Genomic DNA, 18,364 nt, shown 5'->3' with positions numbered 1-18,364 from the left:
AATTCTGTCCGCACGCATTATGATAGACCTATAGAAAAAAATATTTGAATCTTTTTCTTTTCTAAGAATGGCTTAACTTGAAGTGCTGTAAAAAAAAATTTGGAAAAAAAAAATTATTTTAAGGTACTTTATGATATGTTGCCATACGGCAACAGCATACAATAGTGGATCTAACTTAGAATAAGTGTAAGCTTACTTATAATTAATATTTTTCCTCAAATGTTGTTTGTGTTGATTCAATTGGTGCTATTATAAGCTTTAACACAGTACTTACTTATAATTGACACCTTATACATACTTTCCAACAACTTGTGCTTTTATTTATTCTATTCTTTTTTTGCTGAATAATGATTTATAATTGTTTTAATTTCATTACATTTTTCATGAATATTATTTAAACTGCAAATTTATACAGTTAAAACAAATATAATACTGTATATAATGTATCATAAAACACTGACATAAAACCAAAAACATTGCAGTTCATGAAAATTCAGCATTCACCCAATAATCCTTGAAAGATCACCTATGAAACTTATGAAACTTCACAAAGCTGTTTTTTCATGTGCAGGAAGAGCAAGTTCTGCCCTTTTCTTCCCGTAGAATACATAGAATATGGCCATGCTCACTGATGTAATGTTACCTGTATTCATATTTAATCAAAAGTAAAATTGCCATTTCAATTTGATTATATCCATAATACAAATTCCATTAACATACGACTAATCAACATAATTTCACTAGTATTAATGTTGTTATTGTTACAGCTTAACAAATTGCAGCTGACCTTGCTAGCTAGCTAAACTATTGTAATAATGTCATTCCACTATTGCACAGTGTTGCCGCTTGGCAACACATACATTTGAATGATTTACCAAAAACTAATTTTATAAAATCTTTTTTGAGAGGTGAATATGTCATCATAACATCATAACAGTGATGTTTTAGATTTTTTTGTAGAAGTGACACGGACTGGTCCTTGTTTGTTACTGACGTTTTAGTTTGCTTTCAGCAACTACCAGAGACAGCAGTCTGTCAGAAATCTCTCCACAGAAAAAAACTGCATGTCATGTGACTTAATCAAAGCACATCATTGGCTAAACTAAGGTCTTCTCTTTCCAACAAAAAAACGAGAATGTTCTCTTAAAGAGACAGTGGCAAGGAAATGAACACAAAGAGTATGTTGCCATATGGCTACACCATGCGGTAGAGGGTTAATTACTCACCCTCATGTTGTTCCAAACCCGTAAGACGTAATTCATCTTCGGAACACAAATTAAGATGTTTTTGATTAAATCCGAGAGCTCTCTGACCCTCTGTAGACAGCAACACAACTGACAGGTTCAAGGCCCAGAAAGGTAGTAAGGACATCATTAAAATAGTCCATGTGACATCAGTGGTTCAACTGTAATGTTATGAAGCTACGAGAATACTTTTTGTGCGCAAAATAAATAAATAAATAATTACTTTATTTAACAATTTCTTCTCTAATATTCTGGATTGAATAAGTGAGGCTGGGCAAAAAATTGCAAGTCAGCCTCTCTGTCAAAATCTTCAGACGTTTACGAAGACTGTTTTATGTACAGCATCTTCCGCTGCTTGTAAACAAGGCACAGCACATCCGGGTTTTATGTCAGAACGGAGACTGACACGGAAGAGAAGAAATTGTTAAATAAAGCCATTATTTTTGTATTCTTTTCACAGAATCGACAGAATTTAATTTTTGGCTGAACTACCCCTTTAAGGTGTGGGGTATGGGCCGGTTAAGTGATTTCTGAAGAGGTGTGTCAAAATTATGAGATAAAGTCAAAATTATGAGAGTCAGTAAATAGGATTAGGAAAAAAAAATAATGCTTTGATAAATCATAATTATTACAAAAAGTCCAAATTATGATATACTAACTCATAATTATGAGATAAAGTCAGTAGTGATGAAAAAAAAAAAACGCTGTAATTATGACGTCATAATTATGAGTTCAAGTCATAATTATGGCATAAAAAGTCGAAATTGAGCTAAAAAGTCAAATAATCATAAATAGGATGAGATTTTGATATGATGAGAGCATGCAATTCAGAAGGTTATTTGCATATGGAAGCCCATTTCCTCCACATCAGGTAAAAAAAAATGCTTTAGTAAATCATAATTATGACATAAAATGTAAAAATTATGAGATGCCAAGTCATAATTATGAGATAAAATGTTAAATTATTGGATAAAAAGTCAAAATGAGATAAAAAGTCACAATTATGACATAAATTGAAATTGAGATCAGTTTTTATTATGATACCTAATAAACACACACACACACAAAATGTTTTTTATCCCACAGTTATTACTTAATATATAGTAATTTTGACTTTGATGTCATAATTATTATTTACCAATGCATGATTTCGTCATATTTGTTAATTTTTATATCATCAATGACTGAATATCTAATTATTTTAATGTTTTGCTTTCTTCTGGTGTTACATGGTTTATCAGAAAAATAATAACAGGCTAATAATAATAACTTGCCTAAAATGGGTGGCAAATGCAGTTTCAATTTGACTTTAAGAATACACTCTAAAAAATGCTGGGTTAAAAAGGGACACACCCAGCTATTGGGTTGTTTTGAACCCAACCGCTGTGTCAAAACAACCCAATAGCTGGGTTTGTCCCTTTTTAACCCAGCGCTGGGTTATATTTAACCCAGCATTTTTTAGAGTGTACTGACTGCATAGATGCTGATCTCTGATCTAAAAAAAAATCAACATGCTTTTGCTCTGCTCAGCCAATAAATCATCATTCATATGCATTACTCACATGTAAGCGTGTATTCTTATCAGCGCATTTCATCACCGGACGTGGGAGGAAACCACAGGAGTTCACTTGCATCTTTCAAAGCATTTCAACACACACAGCCTCTTTCGGTTCAGTTTGAGGAAGGATTCAGTTCTTTGTTCTTGGTGATTCCGGTGGTCTCTACAAAGTTGGATATTTATAGAAGCAAACCCTCAACATGTACATACACTTGTAATTATTTGGACCTATCAAAACTGAAAAATATCCTAAGTTTTGCAGCATCTTTAAGGAACATCACATAGCACTCAAGCAGTAATCAGCAGTCCATTGACTTCACCTGTGCTCCTGTGTAAGGCCTTTGAGAGTCCATGTAGGAAACAGTACTGTTGACCAATGGGAAATGTGCCTGCTCTCTGGAGGACTGCAGCACACGGCTGGTGGTTGAAGTGTTGCTGAACAGGAAGTTGCTGAGTAGAATTGAGAGAACTTCAACAGACATGAGGGTCTCTTATCAGACTCTAGTCTTGCTTTTCTTAGCAGGCTCATGCTCGCTCGGTAAGACGTTTTCATTAGATTTTCCTTTAATTCTTTTTGTAGATAAAGATGTTTACTTTTGTGTATTTTCTGGTAAGGATGTACTACATGGTCACTTAAATGGCTAAGATATAGTCTATCCAATCGAGTAATTTGCTGTCTATATGGAAACCTGTTTACATTTTTCTTCTTCGACTTCAGAGAAAGTTCCAGTTCACACATTCATCAGCAGACCGATCCCAGGAACTCTACAGAACGTCAGCAAGAATGACACCGGGGTGAAGGAGGCAGTCCTGACTGGAACCTACTCATTTAATAATAAATCCAACGATGCTTTCCTGTTCAAAGCATCAGCTGTTGATGACGCAAAGAGACAGGTATAACTCAAGATGCCCGTACGTCTCACTATGTGTGTGTAATGTGTATACATACGTCATCCAGTCTTTGCTCTGCCATAGATAGTCAAAGGCATCCGCTATATTCTGGAAGTGGAGATCTCACGGACCGTGTGCAGGAAGAGGGGCAGCACTGACGACCTCAACAACTGTCCCTTCCAGACAGACAGTCTGTTACGACAGGTGTGTCTGCTTTTCTATAGAGCTAGAGAAGTTAAAATGGCTTTCTGGTTCTAAAGTAAAGCCAAAATAAGTGTTCGGATTTGTGTATAAAGATAAAGATTTGAAAGATTTTACACACAAAGAGCAATTTCTAGTCAGTTCAGTTCTTCTGGATTTAGTCTGTCTCAGTTTGTTCTGTTTCTTCATGTAATCTCAGACAGACTGATGAGGATCAGATCAGATCTCTGTGTGGAACACTGGCTGCTGTCAGACACTGGATTATTACAATTAATGGCCAAATGAATGTTTTGGAAATTGGAAACTGATATTTCCTACTGACACACTACAGCAAATGACAGAAATAACTGACTTAAAACCACGTTTTTATTTTTGATGAAATCTGAGGGCTCTCTGACCCTCCCATAGACAGCAAGGTAACTACCACGTTCAAGGTCTTTGCGCAAAAAAGTATTTTCGTAGCTTCGTAACTTTACAGTTGAACCACTGATGTCACACGGACTACTTTGTCGATCATCTTGGTACTTTTCTGGACCTTGAACGTGGTAGTTACCTTGCTGTCTATGGGAGGGTCAGAGAGCCCTCAGATTTCATCAAAAATATCTTCAGTTGTGTTCCGAAGATGAACGAAGGCCTTACGGGTTTGGAACAACACGAGGGTGAGTAATTAATGACAGAATTTTCATTTTTGGGTGAACTAACCCTTTAAAGTACACGATTACCTTTACCTTTAAATGTTTAAGCTGTGTGTTTAACCTTGCAGACTACTTTTTTACAGGAAGAATAGTCAGTGTTGTTCAACTTAAAATGAGTAGTTGAAAAATGTCTCGCAGTTAGCAACAATTTAATGTGAAAACAAAATATTCTTTATAGGGTTCAAATCTGGACTCTGGCCAGACCAAAACATGAGCCTGAGGCACTTGTTCTCGTGGCAATTCTTGGTTGTCAATGCAGTGCAGGCAGGAGCATTTCCTTGTTGAAAAATAACATCTGATCGTTTCTTTTTAGACAACAATTTTTCAACTGTGGGAAGCAAGTAATCCTGCAATATTCTCTTGTACTCCAAAGCATTAATTGACCCCTCACAGTGAAGCAGCTCAGCAGCGCCAGCAGTTTAAAGGCTCCCCACATCATGACACATCTTCCTCCATGATTCACTGTGATAGAGATGCATTCATCATTGTATTTCTCACCAGATCTTCAAAGACATGGCTCTGGAGCATCACCATGCAACTCCTGTTTTATCGTGATTCTTCACTCCACTCAACTCTGAATCAAACCTCCCAGATTCTGACAAAAACCTTATTCCGTCTTTGATGTTTTTCTGAAGGAATGGCTTGTTTAGGGGAACATCTGCTTAATTCTTACAAATTTCCTTACCAGTCATTTGTGGTTAAGATCATTAAAAGCTTAGCATAATGATTTCTGAAGGACCGTGTGACACTGAAGACTGGAGTAAAGATGCTGAAAATTCAGCTTTGCATCACTTTCCAAATTTCCAGGTTTTTTTATGACCATGTAAAATATGTATCAAGAAAATGACATCAAGATTCTTGAGTCAAACTGTCTTTTGATGCTGTAAATCAACACTCATAAAAATGTTTTTTATTATTTTTTTTTTCTCTTCTAGACATTCTTCTGTCACTTTGACGTCTGGTCCATTCCATGGATGAAGACAATGTCAACGACATATTTTAAATGCCGTTCAAATGATATATTCTGAAAATGTTTTTTCACCTGAAATGTCACGCTAATTTAATACCAAACTGAATGTGAAAATAAAGTAAGCCGCAGTGCAGATTGGATATCATATACAGTGACCTTCAGTTCATCAGATGCTGAGCTTGTGTTGACTCCGACTCTGAGTGTAAATAATTCAGTGAGCTTCTCTGATGTGCAGAAGCAGCTTTACGCACCTACAGTAGATCACAGCTTCAATCTCTCAGCTCCCTGGCCTCTTTTCCTTTGAGCCACAGATCTTATGAGCAAACTGGCCCTATAGAAAGACACCAGCACTGATCACACACACATCTATCAGGTTTGTATCTGAACAGATTTATTGATTTTTTTGACTACTCATTTACTATGTGTTATTGGAAATGTGCATGACATACTTGTCCTAGATTCATAACTCCATATGGCCATTAGGCGTGTACAAGCATCCGATGGGACAGAGGTTCTCAACCGGATTTGTTTCAGAAGCCAGATTTGGAGAGGACATGAAGCAGTGATCATACAAAAGTGACAAAATTGTCAAAAATTAAATGCTTTTATATTAAACCAGTCATCGATGTACATTTGAAAATGTAATTGTTAGAATATATATTTTAATGTTTAATGAAACAGCACAACATTAGTCTGAACTTTAGTTTAAGCATTATATTATATTTTTATGTAACGCATTTAAATGTTTATCCACAACAAATTAGTTTGAGATCAAACAACAAGTTCAAGACACAAAATCTTACTTTTATCAGAAGTTTTAATTCAGTGCAACTTACACCGACTCCATGCCCAGTTCATGGCCATCAAACCCACAACTTTGGTGTTGCTAACATTATGCTGTATTGTTTAAACTACAGAAAATTGACTCACTCGCAGGCTATCCAAGACGTAGATGAGTTTGTTTCTTCATCAGAACAGATTTGTAGTAATTTAGCATTGCATCACTTGCTCACCAGTGGATCCTCTGCAGTGAATGGGTGCCGTCAGAATGAGAGTCCAAACAGCTGATAAAAACATCACAATCCACACCACTCCAGTCCATCAGTGAAGTCTCGTGAAGTGAAAAACTGTGTGTTTGTAAGGAACAAATCCATCATAAAGGCATTTTAACTTCAAACCATCGCTTCCAGCCAAAATACCAATCCATAATCCATAATAACGCTTCCTCTAAGTCCATCTCCTGTTGTCTTCTCACATTAAAATCCACCCACATATTTAAAACTGTTTTGGACTGTTTGTGAAAGCTTGATCTGTGCAGATTTCTCTTCTGATTCAGACGAGGCAACTTTTTCACTGGAGAAAACAATAGTATGGATCAATGACTACTTTAGCCAGAAGCAACGATTTGAAGTTTGAATGTCTTGATGGATTTGCTTCTTAGTTTTTCGCTTCCCAAAACATTAATTAATGGACTAGAGTCGTGCGGATTATTGTGGTGTTTTTTTTTTTATCAGCTCTCATTCTGACGGCACCCATTCACTGCAGAGGATCCATTGATGAGCAAGTGATGTAATGCTACATTTCTCCAGATCTGATGAAGAAACAAGCTCAGCTACATCTTGGACGTCCTGCTGGTAAATTTTCAGTAAATTTCAGTGAACTATTCCTTTAATCCAATTTATTTTGCTTTCCCAACTACGCAAGATTAACTGATTAATTTCATTTATTATTTCCATTTAGCACGGTTCTTTTTTCCTCGCTGTTGTCCCACAAAGTGGGCCACAATCCACCTCAACGAACCACTGTTGCTGTATATGACATTATTGCTCATAATTCTTATAGACATCATTTAAATATGAACACACAGATACTTGTGTAAAGGTGTGGTAAATATTATAAAGCCAGCAGCATTTATCTAATTTCAGCAACATATACAAATAATAATGATGACACATGAGAACAAAATTAATACATTCAACCACTCAATTCAAAATAAACCAAAACATTTTTAAAGCCAGAGATAATTATAGCTGTGCGTTTCAGGAGATTCATAATGAAATGAAAAAACCCTTTCACTTCCCCCAAACAGCATCTCTATGCTGCCACCCAAAGAAATTATTATTGTTTTTACCAGTCGACCTGTTTCGTATCACAGATGTTGGCAGCTCTATTTTAAGAGCCAGACGATATTCAGTGCAAATAAAACAAGTACAGAAACGGCATCATTTCTGTCACAAGGGGGAGAAACAAAAATAGTAACGGCACATCTTTTAATTTAAAAAAACAGCCTGCCAGAGAGCTTATTACGCTAAAAAAATAAAGTCTCCCACATGGGTTAATGGAACAAAAATAGAGGCGTCTGTCAGAGCTAAATGAAGAGAATGGTGATCAAATGAAGGGACTGTGTTTGTTCAGTGTTGACTGTAATATGGAAGATGTTAATAAGTGTCGTTGATGTTTGCCAATATTAATTGCTTGGAAATCTGTTAGTTTGGAAGCCAGGGTGAAATGACTCGAGTGGAGCATCTGTTAGGCTCGTGATGTGTTTCACACTTTGCTCAGATCCAGCTTGCACAGATACGGCGAGCGGAAGGAGCCCAGGTACAGGTAGCCGTTGTACTCGTGCGCCTCGCTGATGTAGGCCGCCACCATGCCGTGTGGGTCGTGGAAGCTGCGCACGCACGTCCCTCCGTCCTGCAGCTCCACCACCAGACTGTAGCGCGGCACGAACTTCAACAGAGTATCTTGACTGAAGAGCTGAAAACACACAAAACGTGAAGCAGCACATTCATTTTAGTAATATATATGCAGTAGAAATGTGTAAAAACACACACTTTAAATAAACATTGACTGTATAAATGTCTGTCTATTTGTCATTTTGAAATGTGATTTATTTTACTATTACATTTAACACAAACGACTAAAACATCTACTGCATGAATGTCAGTTTGAAACGTTATGTAAATGTTATTTTACTGTTACGTTTAACTACATTTTAAACAATTTAAATAAACATTGACTGTACAAATGTATACAGTGCCGTGAAAAGGTTTTTGCCCCATTCCTGTTTTTTAAATTTTTTGCATATTTATCACTTAGATTCAGATCATCAAACCAATTTTAATATTACACAAAGATAATGCAAGGATTATAAAGCCATTTCTAAGGCTTTGGGACTCCAGCGAACCATGGTTAGAGCCATTATCCACAAATGGAGAAAGCTTGGAACAGTGGTGAACCTTCCCAGGAGTGGCCGGCCGACCAAAATTACTCCAAGAGCGCAACGACGACTCATCCAGGAGGTCATAAAAGAACTAGGGATGCACCATATTGGGTTTTTGCCGATATCCAATATGCCGATAATTTTCAACTCATTTTGGCCGATAGCCGATATATAATTATTTTTAATTTTGCTTCGTTTTTAACAAGAACTTATTTGTTAGAATTAAATAAACAACAAAGTTCTTTTATAATGACAGTACATTGAAGATTTGAAAATAACTATAAATAAACTATATATAAAATCACAGCATTTTTTTTTTCAGAAAGATGCAGTGGTAACCATAACATTTTATTTTAAGATTTAACATTTGTAGATGGTCTAAAGCAAAAGTAACAAAAATTCAAAAAATCTTTTAGAGCTCATAATTTGTTTTTAAATCAAAACATACTTATGATTTTATGGCATCAATTACTGCTTTATTTGATCAGAAACAGTCCAAATATTATTTGTGTATTTTGCGTTCATTTTATTAGAAGTAGGCCAACAGCGCCCCCTACAGAATTAAAAATCCTTACCGAACGGGCTTTAGGACCCGGGGGAGGCTGCCGCTGCACGTATCATTACTGTTTACTCTATCATAAACCGAAAGCGTCATTCTGTATGTGCATTCTCAGTTTAAACGCAGCGATCCAAAACAGTGAATCTAATCATCATTCAGGAAAAACTTTGCTTCAAGAATGAGCCACACTGCTGACGTGATCTAATCACTAGCACACCCTGAGCACATGTGAGTTAATGTTCTGTATTCCTCTTATCGGCAAGAAATATTGGCATAATTTTTCATATCCGGCGATGCCAATATTTACATTTAAAGCCATCATCGGCTGATTCCGATATTGGTCCGATAATATCGTGCATCCCTAAAATGAACCCAGAACAACATCTAAAGAACTGCAGGCCTCACTTGCCTCAATTAAGGTCAGTGTTCATGATTCAACAATAAGAAAGAGACTGGGCAAAAACAGCATCCATGGGAGAGTTTCAAGGCAAAAGCCACTGCTGACCAAAAAAGAACACAAAGGCTCGTCTCTCATTTGCCAAAAAATATCTTGATTATCCCCAAGACTTTTGGGCAAATATTCTGTGGACTGATGAGACAAAGTTGAACTTTTTGGAAGGTGTGTGTCCCGTTACATCTGGTGTAAAACCAACACAGCATTTCATAAAAAGAACATCATACCAACAGTCAAACATGGTGGTGGTAGTGTGATGATCTGGGGCTGCTTTGCAGCTTCAGGACCTGGAAGACTTGCCGTAAGATGGAAACATGAATTCTGCGCTCTATCAGAAAATCCTGAAGGAGAATGTCCGGCCATCAGTTTGTGACCTCAAGCTCAAGCGCACTTGGGTTATGCAGCAGGACAATGATCCCAAACACACCAGCAAGTCCACCTCTGAATGACTCAAGAAAACAAAATGAAGGTTTTGGAGTGGCCAAGTCAAAGTCTGGGCTTAAATCCGATTGAGATGCTGTGGCATGACCTTAAATAGTCCATTCATGCTAGAAAACCCTCCAATGTGGCTGAATTAAAACAATTCTGCAAAGAAGAGTGGGCCAAAATTCCTCCACAGCGATGTGAAAGACTCGTTGCCAGTTAACGCTTAGATTAAGGGGGCAATTACTTTTTCATGTAGTGCCAGGCAGGTTTGGACAGCATTTGTCCCTTAATAAATGACATCATTTCAAAACTGCATTTTGTATTTACTCGGGTTATCTTTGTGTAATATTAAAATTGGTTTGATGATTTGAATCTTTTAAGTATGACAAATGTGCAAAAAATAAAAAAAACAGGAAGGGGGCAAAAACCTTTTCACGGCACTATTTATTTTTCTATTTGAAAAGTGATTAATTTTGCTGATACATTTAACTGCATTTTAAACAGCTGAAATAACCAGCTATAAATGTCTATTTATTTGTTCATTTGAAGTGATTTATTTATTTATTATTATATATTATTTTACCGTTACATTTAACTACATTGTTAAACAATTTAAATAAATGGCTGTACATTTAGATTTAGTTCTCTATTTAAAAATGTATGCATTTTATTTTACTGTTATTTATTATTCTACTGTTCTAAACATTTAACTACATTTTAAACAATTTAAATAAACAGCTATAAACGTCTATTTATTTGTCTTTTTGAAATTTGATTTATTTCACTGTTACATTTAACTCAATTGAAACAATTTAAATAAATATCCATTTTTGTCAATTTGAAAAGTGATTTTTGTATGTTGCCGTTACATTTACTCCAATTTTAAACAATTTTAATAAACATCTACTGTATAAATGTCTATTTATTTTCTATTTTACTGTTATATAAAAAAATAGTAAAATATTTAAATAAAAATCTATAAATATTTTATAGATTTCAACTTTTCAAATGACAAATTCTATTGAAATCTATAAAATATTTATAGATTTTTATTTAAATATTTTACTATTTTTTTAAATTAAATAGAATTTGTCATTTGAAAAGTTATTACATAATGTTTTTAAAAATTAGAAAAATAAATCAAATAATAATCATTCATAATTATACCTTAAATATGAGCTTCTTTAACCAGGGTCTTTGAGACAGGAAGTCAAGCATGGAGAAGCCAGGGTTGGGTCGCACAGCGGACATGGCAACCCAGTATCCACCTGAAGAACTGCGTCGAATGTTGTCAGGAAATCCCGGAAGGTTGTCTATAAATGTATCCATACCTCCTTTATTAAGACCAGACACATGAACTCTGTCAACAGAAAGCAAATATTCAATATGCAGCAGTGATAAACTGATATTTCAGCTAAACCCATAAATCAGTCTGTGTTCGGTTTTTTGAGACTATCAACATTGGAGTTATTTGCAACGTAACAATTTTGGTTCCAATTCATCAGCAACCCTCATTTAATCTATGAGAAGAGGCAGAGTCAACATAAAACTCCTGATTTAACCAGACCATCCCAGATGAGCACGGGCTTACAGTACATTAATATTAGAGCTTCTGCAGCACTGAGACCACACTCGCTTTAGTAAGAGAAACATGCTATGCATCTCTCCACACAGGAAGCTTAATGATGGAGACTGTTGCCTTGGCAACTGCATGCACTCATCATTTACCCAGGTAAGGAGAGCGGCCTGTGCCTCGAGCAGACATCAAGAGCAGTGAATGAGCACTACCTAATTCAAGAAGTCAGCTCTAAGAGGCGATAAAGAAGTGACGGGAGGACTGACAACAAATCAGCCCAAAAGCAGGAACAGAATGTTTCAAATTACACTGGATGATGAGAGTATACTGATGCACAGAACAGCAATGTATTAGTCAGATTTGTATTAGAAAGCAAACATGAGCATTTCTTGCCTTGAGGGATGGAAATACACTAGTGTTCAAAAGTTTGGGGGGATTTTTTGATGCTTGTGGGAAAAAAAAAAAAAGTCTCATGCTCCCCAAGGCTGCATTTATTTGATTAAAAATACAGCAAAATCAGTAATGTTGAGAATTATTATTACAATTTAAAATAACTGTTTTCTATTTGAATAAATTGTAAAATGTAATTTATTCATGTGATGCAAAGCTGAAATTTCAGCATCATTACGCCAGTCTTCAGTGTCACATGATCCTTCAGAAATCATTCTAATATGATGACTTGCTGCTCAAGAAACATTTATTATTATTATTATTATCAATGTTTAAAACAGTCGTACTGCTTATTAATATTTTTGTGGAAACCGTGATAAACTACCATTCAGAAGTTTGAAGATTGATAAAAAACAAAAATAAATTAATTTATTCCACAATTTTTTCAATTCTACAAGGATACATTAAATTGATCAAAAGTGACAGTATAGACATTTATAATGTTAGAAAAAACTTTCTTTTTATGAAAGAACAATAAAAAAATGTATCACAGTTCCCAAAAATTATAACGCAGTTTTCAATTGCTGAACTGGATGGTTCAATTGTTTTCAACATTGATAATAATAAAATGTTTCTTGAAAAGGAAAACTTGAAATCGCATCATATGACCCCTTTAAATAGAAAATGTTTCTTTTAAATTGTAATAATATTTCACAATATTTCAGGTTTTACTGTATTTTTGACCAAGTGAATAGTTCTGGGATAATAACATCCTATGTTTTGAGTAAAATTATAAAAAAGGAAATGTATTCCTTCCCTTTCTAGCTTGTACTTATTCGAACAAATGCCTGAAACTTGGTATTACGAGCACTTCCTGTGTCTGCTGGCCTCTTTAAGAAGAATCGCTTTATGTATTCCCCAATTGTAAGTCGCTTTGGATAAAAGCGTCTGCAAAATGACTAAATGTAAATGTAAGTAACCGAAAGTAAACAGTTCAGTGAGCATCACCTCCTTATTCTGGCCATTGTGGTTTCAGCCACCAGAACAGACTCCTCATCAGGGAAGAGCTGGATGCCGTTTGGAAACCTCAGGTTCTCCATCATCACAGTCACTTCCTTAGTCTCTATATCATACTCAAGAACACTGAAACCACCACATGAGCAACATCAGTCACTGTACAAAACATCATTCCCTATGAAAACAATCAGTGATTCATACAATGCAATGTTCCAAATAATAAAGCTGTAAAGTGCAAAAACCCGTGAAAATCAGATGTGCCAGTGCATTTTTCATGTCCCAGTTACCGTCCATCTGCCGTGGCTTCCATGATCAGGTGCATGAAGTCTCTGCGCTGCCATCTGCTGCTGGAGTCAATGAAGTACAGCTTTTTCCCATCCTGAGTTACATCCAGATCATTGACAAAGCCCAGACGGCGACCACCTATCATCTTCCCTGTACTCACCAGAGATTTTACCTCACCTAAAAGCCAAAAATAGACAGAGAATTTATTTTTATTTTTTTTGGAGAAAGACAAACGTGGACACTATGAACTATTGTTGGATGACTGGTGTAAAGATGCCTCAATTCTTCCAAATGTGTTCCATTGGGAAAAAAAAGAAAAAAAAAAAAACACATGCAGGTGAATGAATAATGACAGAATTTGTGCAATGAGTAGTGACTTTTTTAAAGCAGAATATGTGGATTCCCTCTCCTTACCTGTGACAGGATTGACCTCAAACAGTCCCAAATAGGCATCAGCTACAAACAAGGTGCCGTTGGGCCCCACACGGATTCCCAGAGGACGTCCACAAGTGTGTTCATGCTCTCGAGAGCCTTTGAATCAGGAAACAAGTCACTTGATGGATATCCAACACTAATGATACTAGCATTTGATATTGGAATTATTTTAATTAGTTACAACGAATCAACATAAGGCAATTATTATATAAATCTACTGTTGTTAAATAACTTTATGCGTCTGATGGAACAAAATGCTTGAGCTAGTCAACAATTAAAATTCTAAGCACATTTTATGTTTGTTTTCACTGTGTCAGCAGTTTACAACACAACCAGGCTAAAGGAACGAGCATATCCACTGTATCAGATGCCTCTCCTACTGCCATAAAACTATACTTTCACAGTTTCATAATACTATACTCTATACTTTCATAAAACATTCAAACATCTCTATGCAGGGCTTTAATGTTACATTACATTACTGCATGTCATCTACTTCACATGCATTAATGTAATGCACCAGTGAAAAACAAAATAAATTAACAAAACATATATATATGTGTGTGTGTGTGTGTGAGTGGAAAACATTAGTCAAAACATGAATAAATACTATAATAGTATATACAAAATATATAAATAAATAATATAAAAATTAAATAAAAATACAGATTTAAATAAGCAATGGCAATATATATATTTAATATATAATTTTTATTTTATACATGCACACACACCAGTTATAATTCATATGGTGGTCATAATTTCAACATATATAAATACATATAAAACAAGTATCTGGAAATGGTAAAAATGACCACCAAAAAAAAAAACAAAAAAACAAATTGTTCTAACATAATTTGTTATATTTACGTTTTTTCTTTTACAAATGTTAATGTTAAACCTCGTACACCGGGACGATTATCGCGCTCTTATCGCCAACGTTTTTCGACGCATCTTTTGTGTTCATACCGAAGCGATTTTCACAGGCGATGAGCCGAGTGAACGTGCAAATTCACTCACTGACATTAGATGGCGCCCCGAAATACCCATCGAATCCTATTTGATCTGCAATTCCTCTCCATAACAACTCCCTCTTATCGCGATTTTTGTAGTCGCTGTCGCGTTTGTCATAAAGCCCTTTGTGTTCAGACACCAATGAGACCAGCAGCTCTACATTCATCTTGCCTCGATGCATCTTCTTGGTCTACTTACTTCCTCTTCATCGTTAGGTATCAATGTGTGCTCGGCAAGACCGTTTTGTGCTTGAGCACCACCAAGTTGTGTTTTACTGTAACTTCAGCAGCTCCAGGCACGTGAACAAAAGCGCCAATCTCATTGGTCGGCCAGTTTTTAACGCGGCGCGTCAAACCAAAAAAACAAGCCCGAGGCGTTTTTTAAAAAATTACGCTTTTACGCCTCGCGTTTTGCGCGTCGGTGTGCACACTCACATTGGCGCACTTTTTTAGTCATGAGGCGTTAAACGTTGGCGATAATTGTGCGCGATATTCGTCCCGGTGTGAACAAGCCTTTACAGTTTCCTAAAAGTTACAAAGATTCATGGATTGTGCAACAAAACCATGGACCCGAGCATTTCAAACACCAAGGTCACTCATGTCGAAATCCCACATTACAAAGGAAATAATCCAGTATTTCTGGTTTTCTTACCACATGGTGGCTTGCCAAGTGTTGCTAACACATGAATGCTCCTTCCCTCGATTTTGACGATCTTTCCATCAGCCGTCCCAGTGTACAAAACATCTGCAAAACAAGAATGATTCAGAAACATTACATGCGGTCATTAATGCATACCATATACAAATATTTTTAATTATTTATATTTAGTTATAACATTTTCTAAATGAACCATTCTTGTTTTTTTAAGTCTTTCTGTTTTTAATACGTTTATATCTTAAGATCTTCATATTGTCAGAGTGTGCAAGCACGCAATACAAAAATACCTAATCAATCACACAGTCCTAGACAACTCAACTTTCATCTAGTTTGGCCTGTCCTACTCCTCAGTGCGCACTGCCAAACAGCTGGGACAAACTGGGTGAAAGGTCACGCTTTGACTGAATTGCATTGTAAATACTGACCTCCAATGTTAGCAAGGGATTCTGGGCCGATAAGCCCATCCTCGAACAGTCGCTCTGCCTGTCTGAGTTTTAGGTTGGGCTCGTAACAGCCAGTCATCAGAGGTGGTTCACCGAGACTAATTATTAAACAAGAGGGGGAAAATAAACCAAAGAAGACATTCGTCAAAACTCATGTTCAGACGTTGAGGAGATGTTTGTGCTGAACTGAAGGGTGTTCTTACGGGAGAAGCCTGCAGGAGATGAAATGCCCTACATATCAACCGCAGAGGCATCAATTATTAACTATTCATGTCAGAACTAAAGCTTGGGACTTGGCTTAAGATGAATATTTATATTGGATTTTGTCAAGAACATTGCGGCAGCAGATCAGAACCAAAATAAATAAATTGGATTGGATGGAAAGGAATTATTAAAGAGGTTTTCCATCAGCATTAAAGAAATGGTGCATGCAAATATGAAAATTGTGTCTTCACTTCCTCTCACACATATTATTCCTTTCGGTCTTCTGTGAAACACAAAAGAAGATCTTTAGCAGAAAAACTCATGTACCATATGCTGAGTCTTCTAAAGTCCTCTGTCTTGTGTGAGGTACAGACAATTATTTGTAATGTCAATTAAATTCTTTTTTAATTTTCTTGAGTAACCTCAAGAGTAACACCATCTTTTCAAACCAGCATACTAGGTTTAACTTCATTTATATCAACTACCTCTAGTCTAAAAATCGTTTTCTGTATGTTGGATTGCAACATTTCCAGCTTGGCAACAGAATTTTACAGGAAGTTATTTTTGGTGTCTTGTAATAAGACATACAACCGGCATTTAGCAATAAAACACTGAGCAGGACCAGTGACTATAACTCACGGTATGAGAGGAACACGGTATGACACAATGTCCCAACTGTACTCCTCCATGCAACCCCTCATGCATCATTACATGCACATTCACGCTTATTGCTGCATGAGTAATATCCTTGTACATGCTTTACTCCACAAATTAATCATGTAGTAATTTCTATCCGAGTAGAGCAAAGTGTAACTGGAACATTTACACTCCCCATAAATATTTTCATGACTTTTCAAAGTCTGATACATTTTATAACCTTAAATTTCCAGGTCTTTTCATGACCAAGGAAACCCTGAATATCTGAAATACCATGTGGCTTGTGTGTTTTCCATTTCAAGCCAGTCCATGGTCAAGGTGTAGATCATTATGAGAGCAGAACGCTCACCTGAACACCTCTGGTTGAATGGGAGACTCCAACAGGAAGACGACCACCAGCAGAGGGAAGAGCAGGAAAGCCACTAATGTCAGTAATGTCACACGAAACACCTTCCCACTGTAAGAGCTGAAACACACAAACAACAGCATAGAAGTCCGGTATATTCATTTGAAGGGGACACATTTTACACAATTTAAATTGAATTAAGTTAAAAGTGCATATATGTGACCCTGGAGCACAAAACCAGTCTTAAGTCGCTGGGGGATATTTGTAGCAATAGCCAACAATACATAGTTTGGGTCAAAATGATAGATTTTTCTTTTATGCCAAAAATCGTTAGGATATTAAGTAAAGATCACGTTCCATGAAGATATTTTGTAAATGTCCTACCGTAAATATATCAAAACCTAATTTGTGATTAGTAATATGCATTGCTAAGAACTTAATTTGGACAACTTTAAAGATGATTTTCTCAATATTTTGATTTTTTTTGCACCCTCAGATTCTAGATTTTTAAATAGTTGTATCTCAGCCAAATATTTTCCTATCCTAACAAACCACACATCAATGGAAAGCTTATTTCTTCAGCTTTCAGATGGGTTTGAGGCCCAGGGTCAGATATGAATGTTTCCCGAAGCTGTCTTACCTTGTGGTTTTGTACTGTGGTTCGTGGGTTTCATCTGTAATTATCTGAGGTCTGTTCAACCTCCTGAACCGCAGTCCCTCGGACTCATTCATTCTGCTGTTGTTGTGTCGACTTTCTCTCTTTCACAGCTACGTTCAGTAAAACATAAGGCAAAATAAACGCTGCTCCAACAAACGACGCATTTATTCACTAACGTTACATCCCAAATCCAGCGCAGTTGAGTCTCGAGCGCGTCCTCCACAGTAATGATGTTCGGTTCTTGAACGAATCGTTCTTTTGAGCCGGTTCTCAGGAAGTAACCGGTTGAGCCGGTTTACAACCGAATCGAAATTTAGTTCCGGGTTGATGATGCAGGACGCACAGCCGAAGTAGCGACGAGTGAGTTGCACTGCCGAGGACTTGAATACAACATGGCACTGAGTTATCAGAAAAGAAATGCGTAGTGACGCCAGGAACCGATGAATCGGCTTGTTGAACCG

General features: G+C 36.4%; 2 protein-coding genes across 2 annotated transcripts; one reads left to right on the top strand and one right to left on the bottom strand.

Annotated features, from left to right (window-relative positions):
- Positions 1 to 3,162: 3,162 nt before the first annotated feature.
- On the top strand, positions 3,163 to 6,566 carry LOC107702675 (cystatin-F-like). The gene is made up of 4 exons (XM_016505058.1): positions 3,163 to 3,340; positions 3,521 to 3,696; positions 3,778 to 3,897; positions 5,525 to 6,566. Exons 1-4 carry the CDS (start codon positions 3,283 to 3,285, stop codon positions 5,615 to 5,617), a joined length of 447 nt encoding a protein of 148 aa, XP_016360544.1. The 5' UTR covers positions 3,163 to 3,282; the 3' UTR covers positions 5,618 to 6,566.
- Positions 6,567 to 7,314: 748 nt separating this feature from the next.
- Positions 7,315 to 18,158, bottom strand: apmap (adipocyte plasma membrane associated protein). The gene is made up of 9 exons (XM_016505095.1): positions 17,886 to 18,158; positions 17,249 to 17,365; positions 16,021 to 16,136; positions 15,590 to 15,682; positions 13,904 to 14,020; positions 13,492 to 13,666; positions 13,196 to 13,330; positions 11,389 to 11,581; positions 7,315 to 8,316 (listed from the first exon to the last, which is right to left on the bottom strand). Exons 1-9 carry the CDS (start codon positions 17,975 to 17,977, stop codon positions 8,107 to 8,109), a joined length of 1,248 nt encoding a protein of 415 aa, XP_016360581.1. The 5' UTR covers positions 17,978 to 18,158; the 3' UTR covers positions 7,315 to 8,106.
- Between the last annotated feature and the right edge of the window lie 206 nt (positions 18,159 to 18,364).

Source organism: Sinocyclocheilus anshuiensis, unplaced genomic scaffold (genome assembly GCF_001515605.1).
Source record: "Sinocyclocheilus anshuiensis isolate Anshui unplaced genomic scaffold, SAMN03320099.WGS_v1.1 scaffold6, whole genome shotgun sequence".
Taxonomy (NCBI): domain Eukaryota; kingdom Metazoa; phylum Chordata; class Actinopteri; order Cypriniformes; family Cyprinidae; genus Sinocyclocheilus; species Sinocyclocheilus anshuiensis.
This window is presented reverse-complemented; position numbering and strand designations above follow the sequence as displayed.

Excerpts from the sequence above, each read along its gene's own strand:
- LOC107702675 (XM_016505058.1), top strand. The coding sequence starts at position 3,283 with ATGAGGGTCTCTTATCAGACTCTAGTCTTGCTTTTCTTAGCAGGCTCA. Across the intron at positions 3,697-3,777 it reads TTGATGACGCAAAGAGACAG|ATAGTCAAAGGCATCCGCTA; the intron begins GTATAACTCAAG and ends GCTCTGCCATAG. Across the intron at positions 3,898-5,524 it reads CAGACAGTCTGTTACGACAG|ACATTCTTCTGTCACTTTGA; the intron begins GTGTGTCTGCTT and ends TTTCTCTTCTAG.
- apmap (XM_016505095.1), bottom strand. The coding sequence starts at position 17,977 with ATGAATGAGTCCGAGGGACTGCGGTTCAGGAGGTTGAACAGACCTCAG. Across the intron at positions 16,137-17,248 it reads ATTCAACCAGAGGTGTTCAG|TCTCGGTGAACCACCTCTGA; the intron begins GTGAGCGTTCTG and ends TTTAATAATTAG. Across the intron at positions 13,331-13,491 it reads GAAGCCACGGCAGATGGACG|TGTTCTTGAGTATGATATAG; the intron begins GTAACTGGGACA and ends TGGTGGTTTCAG.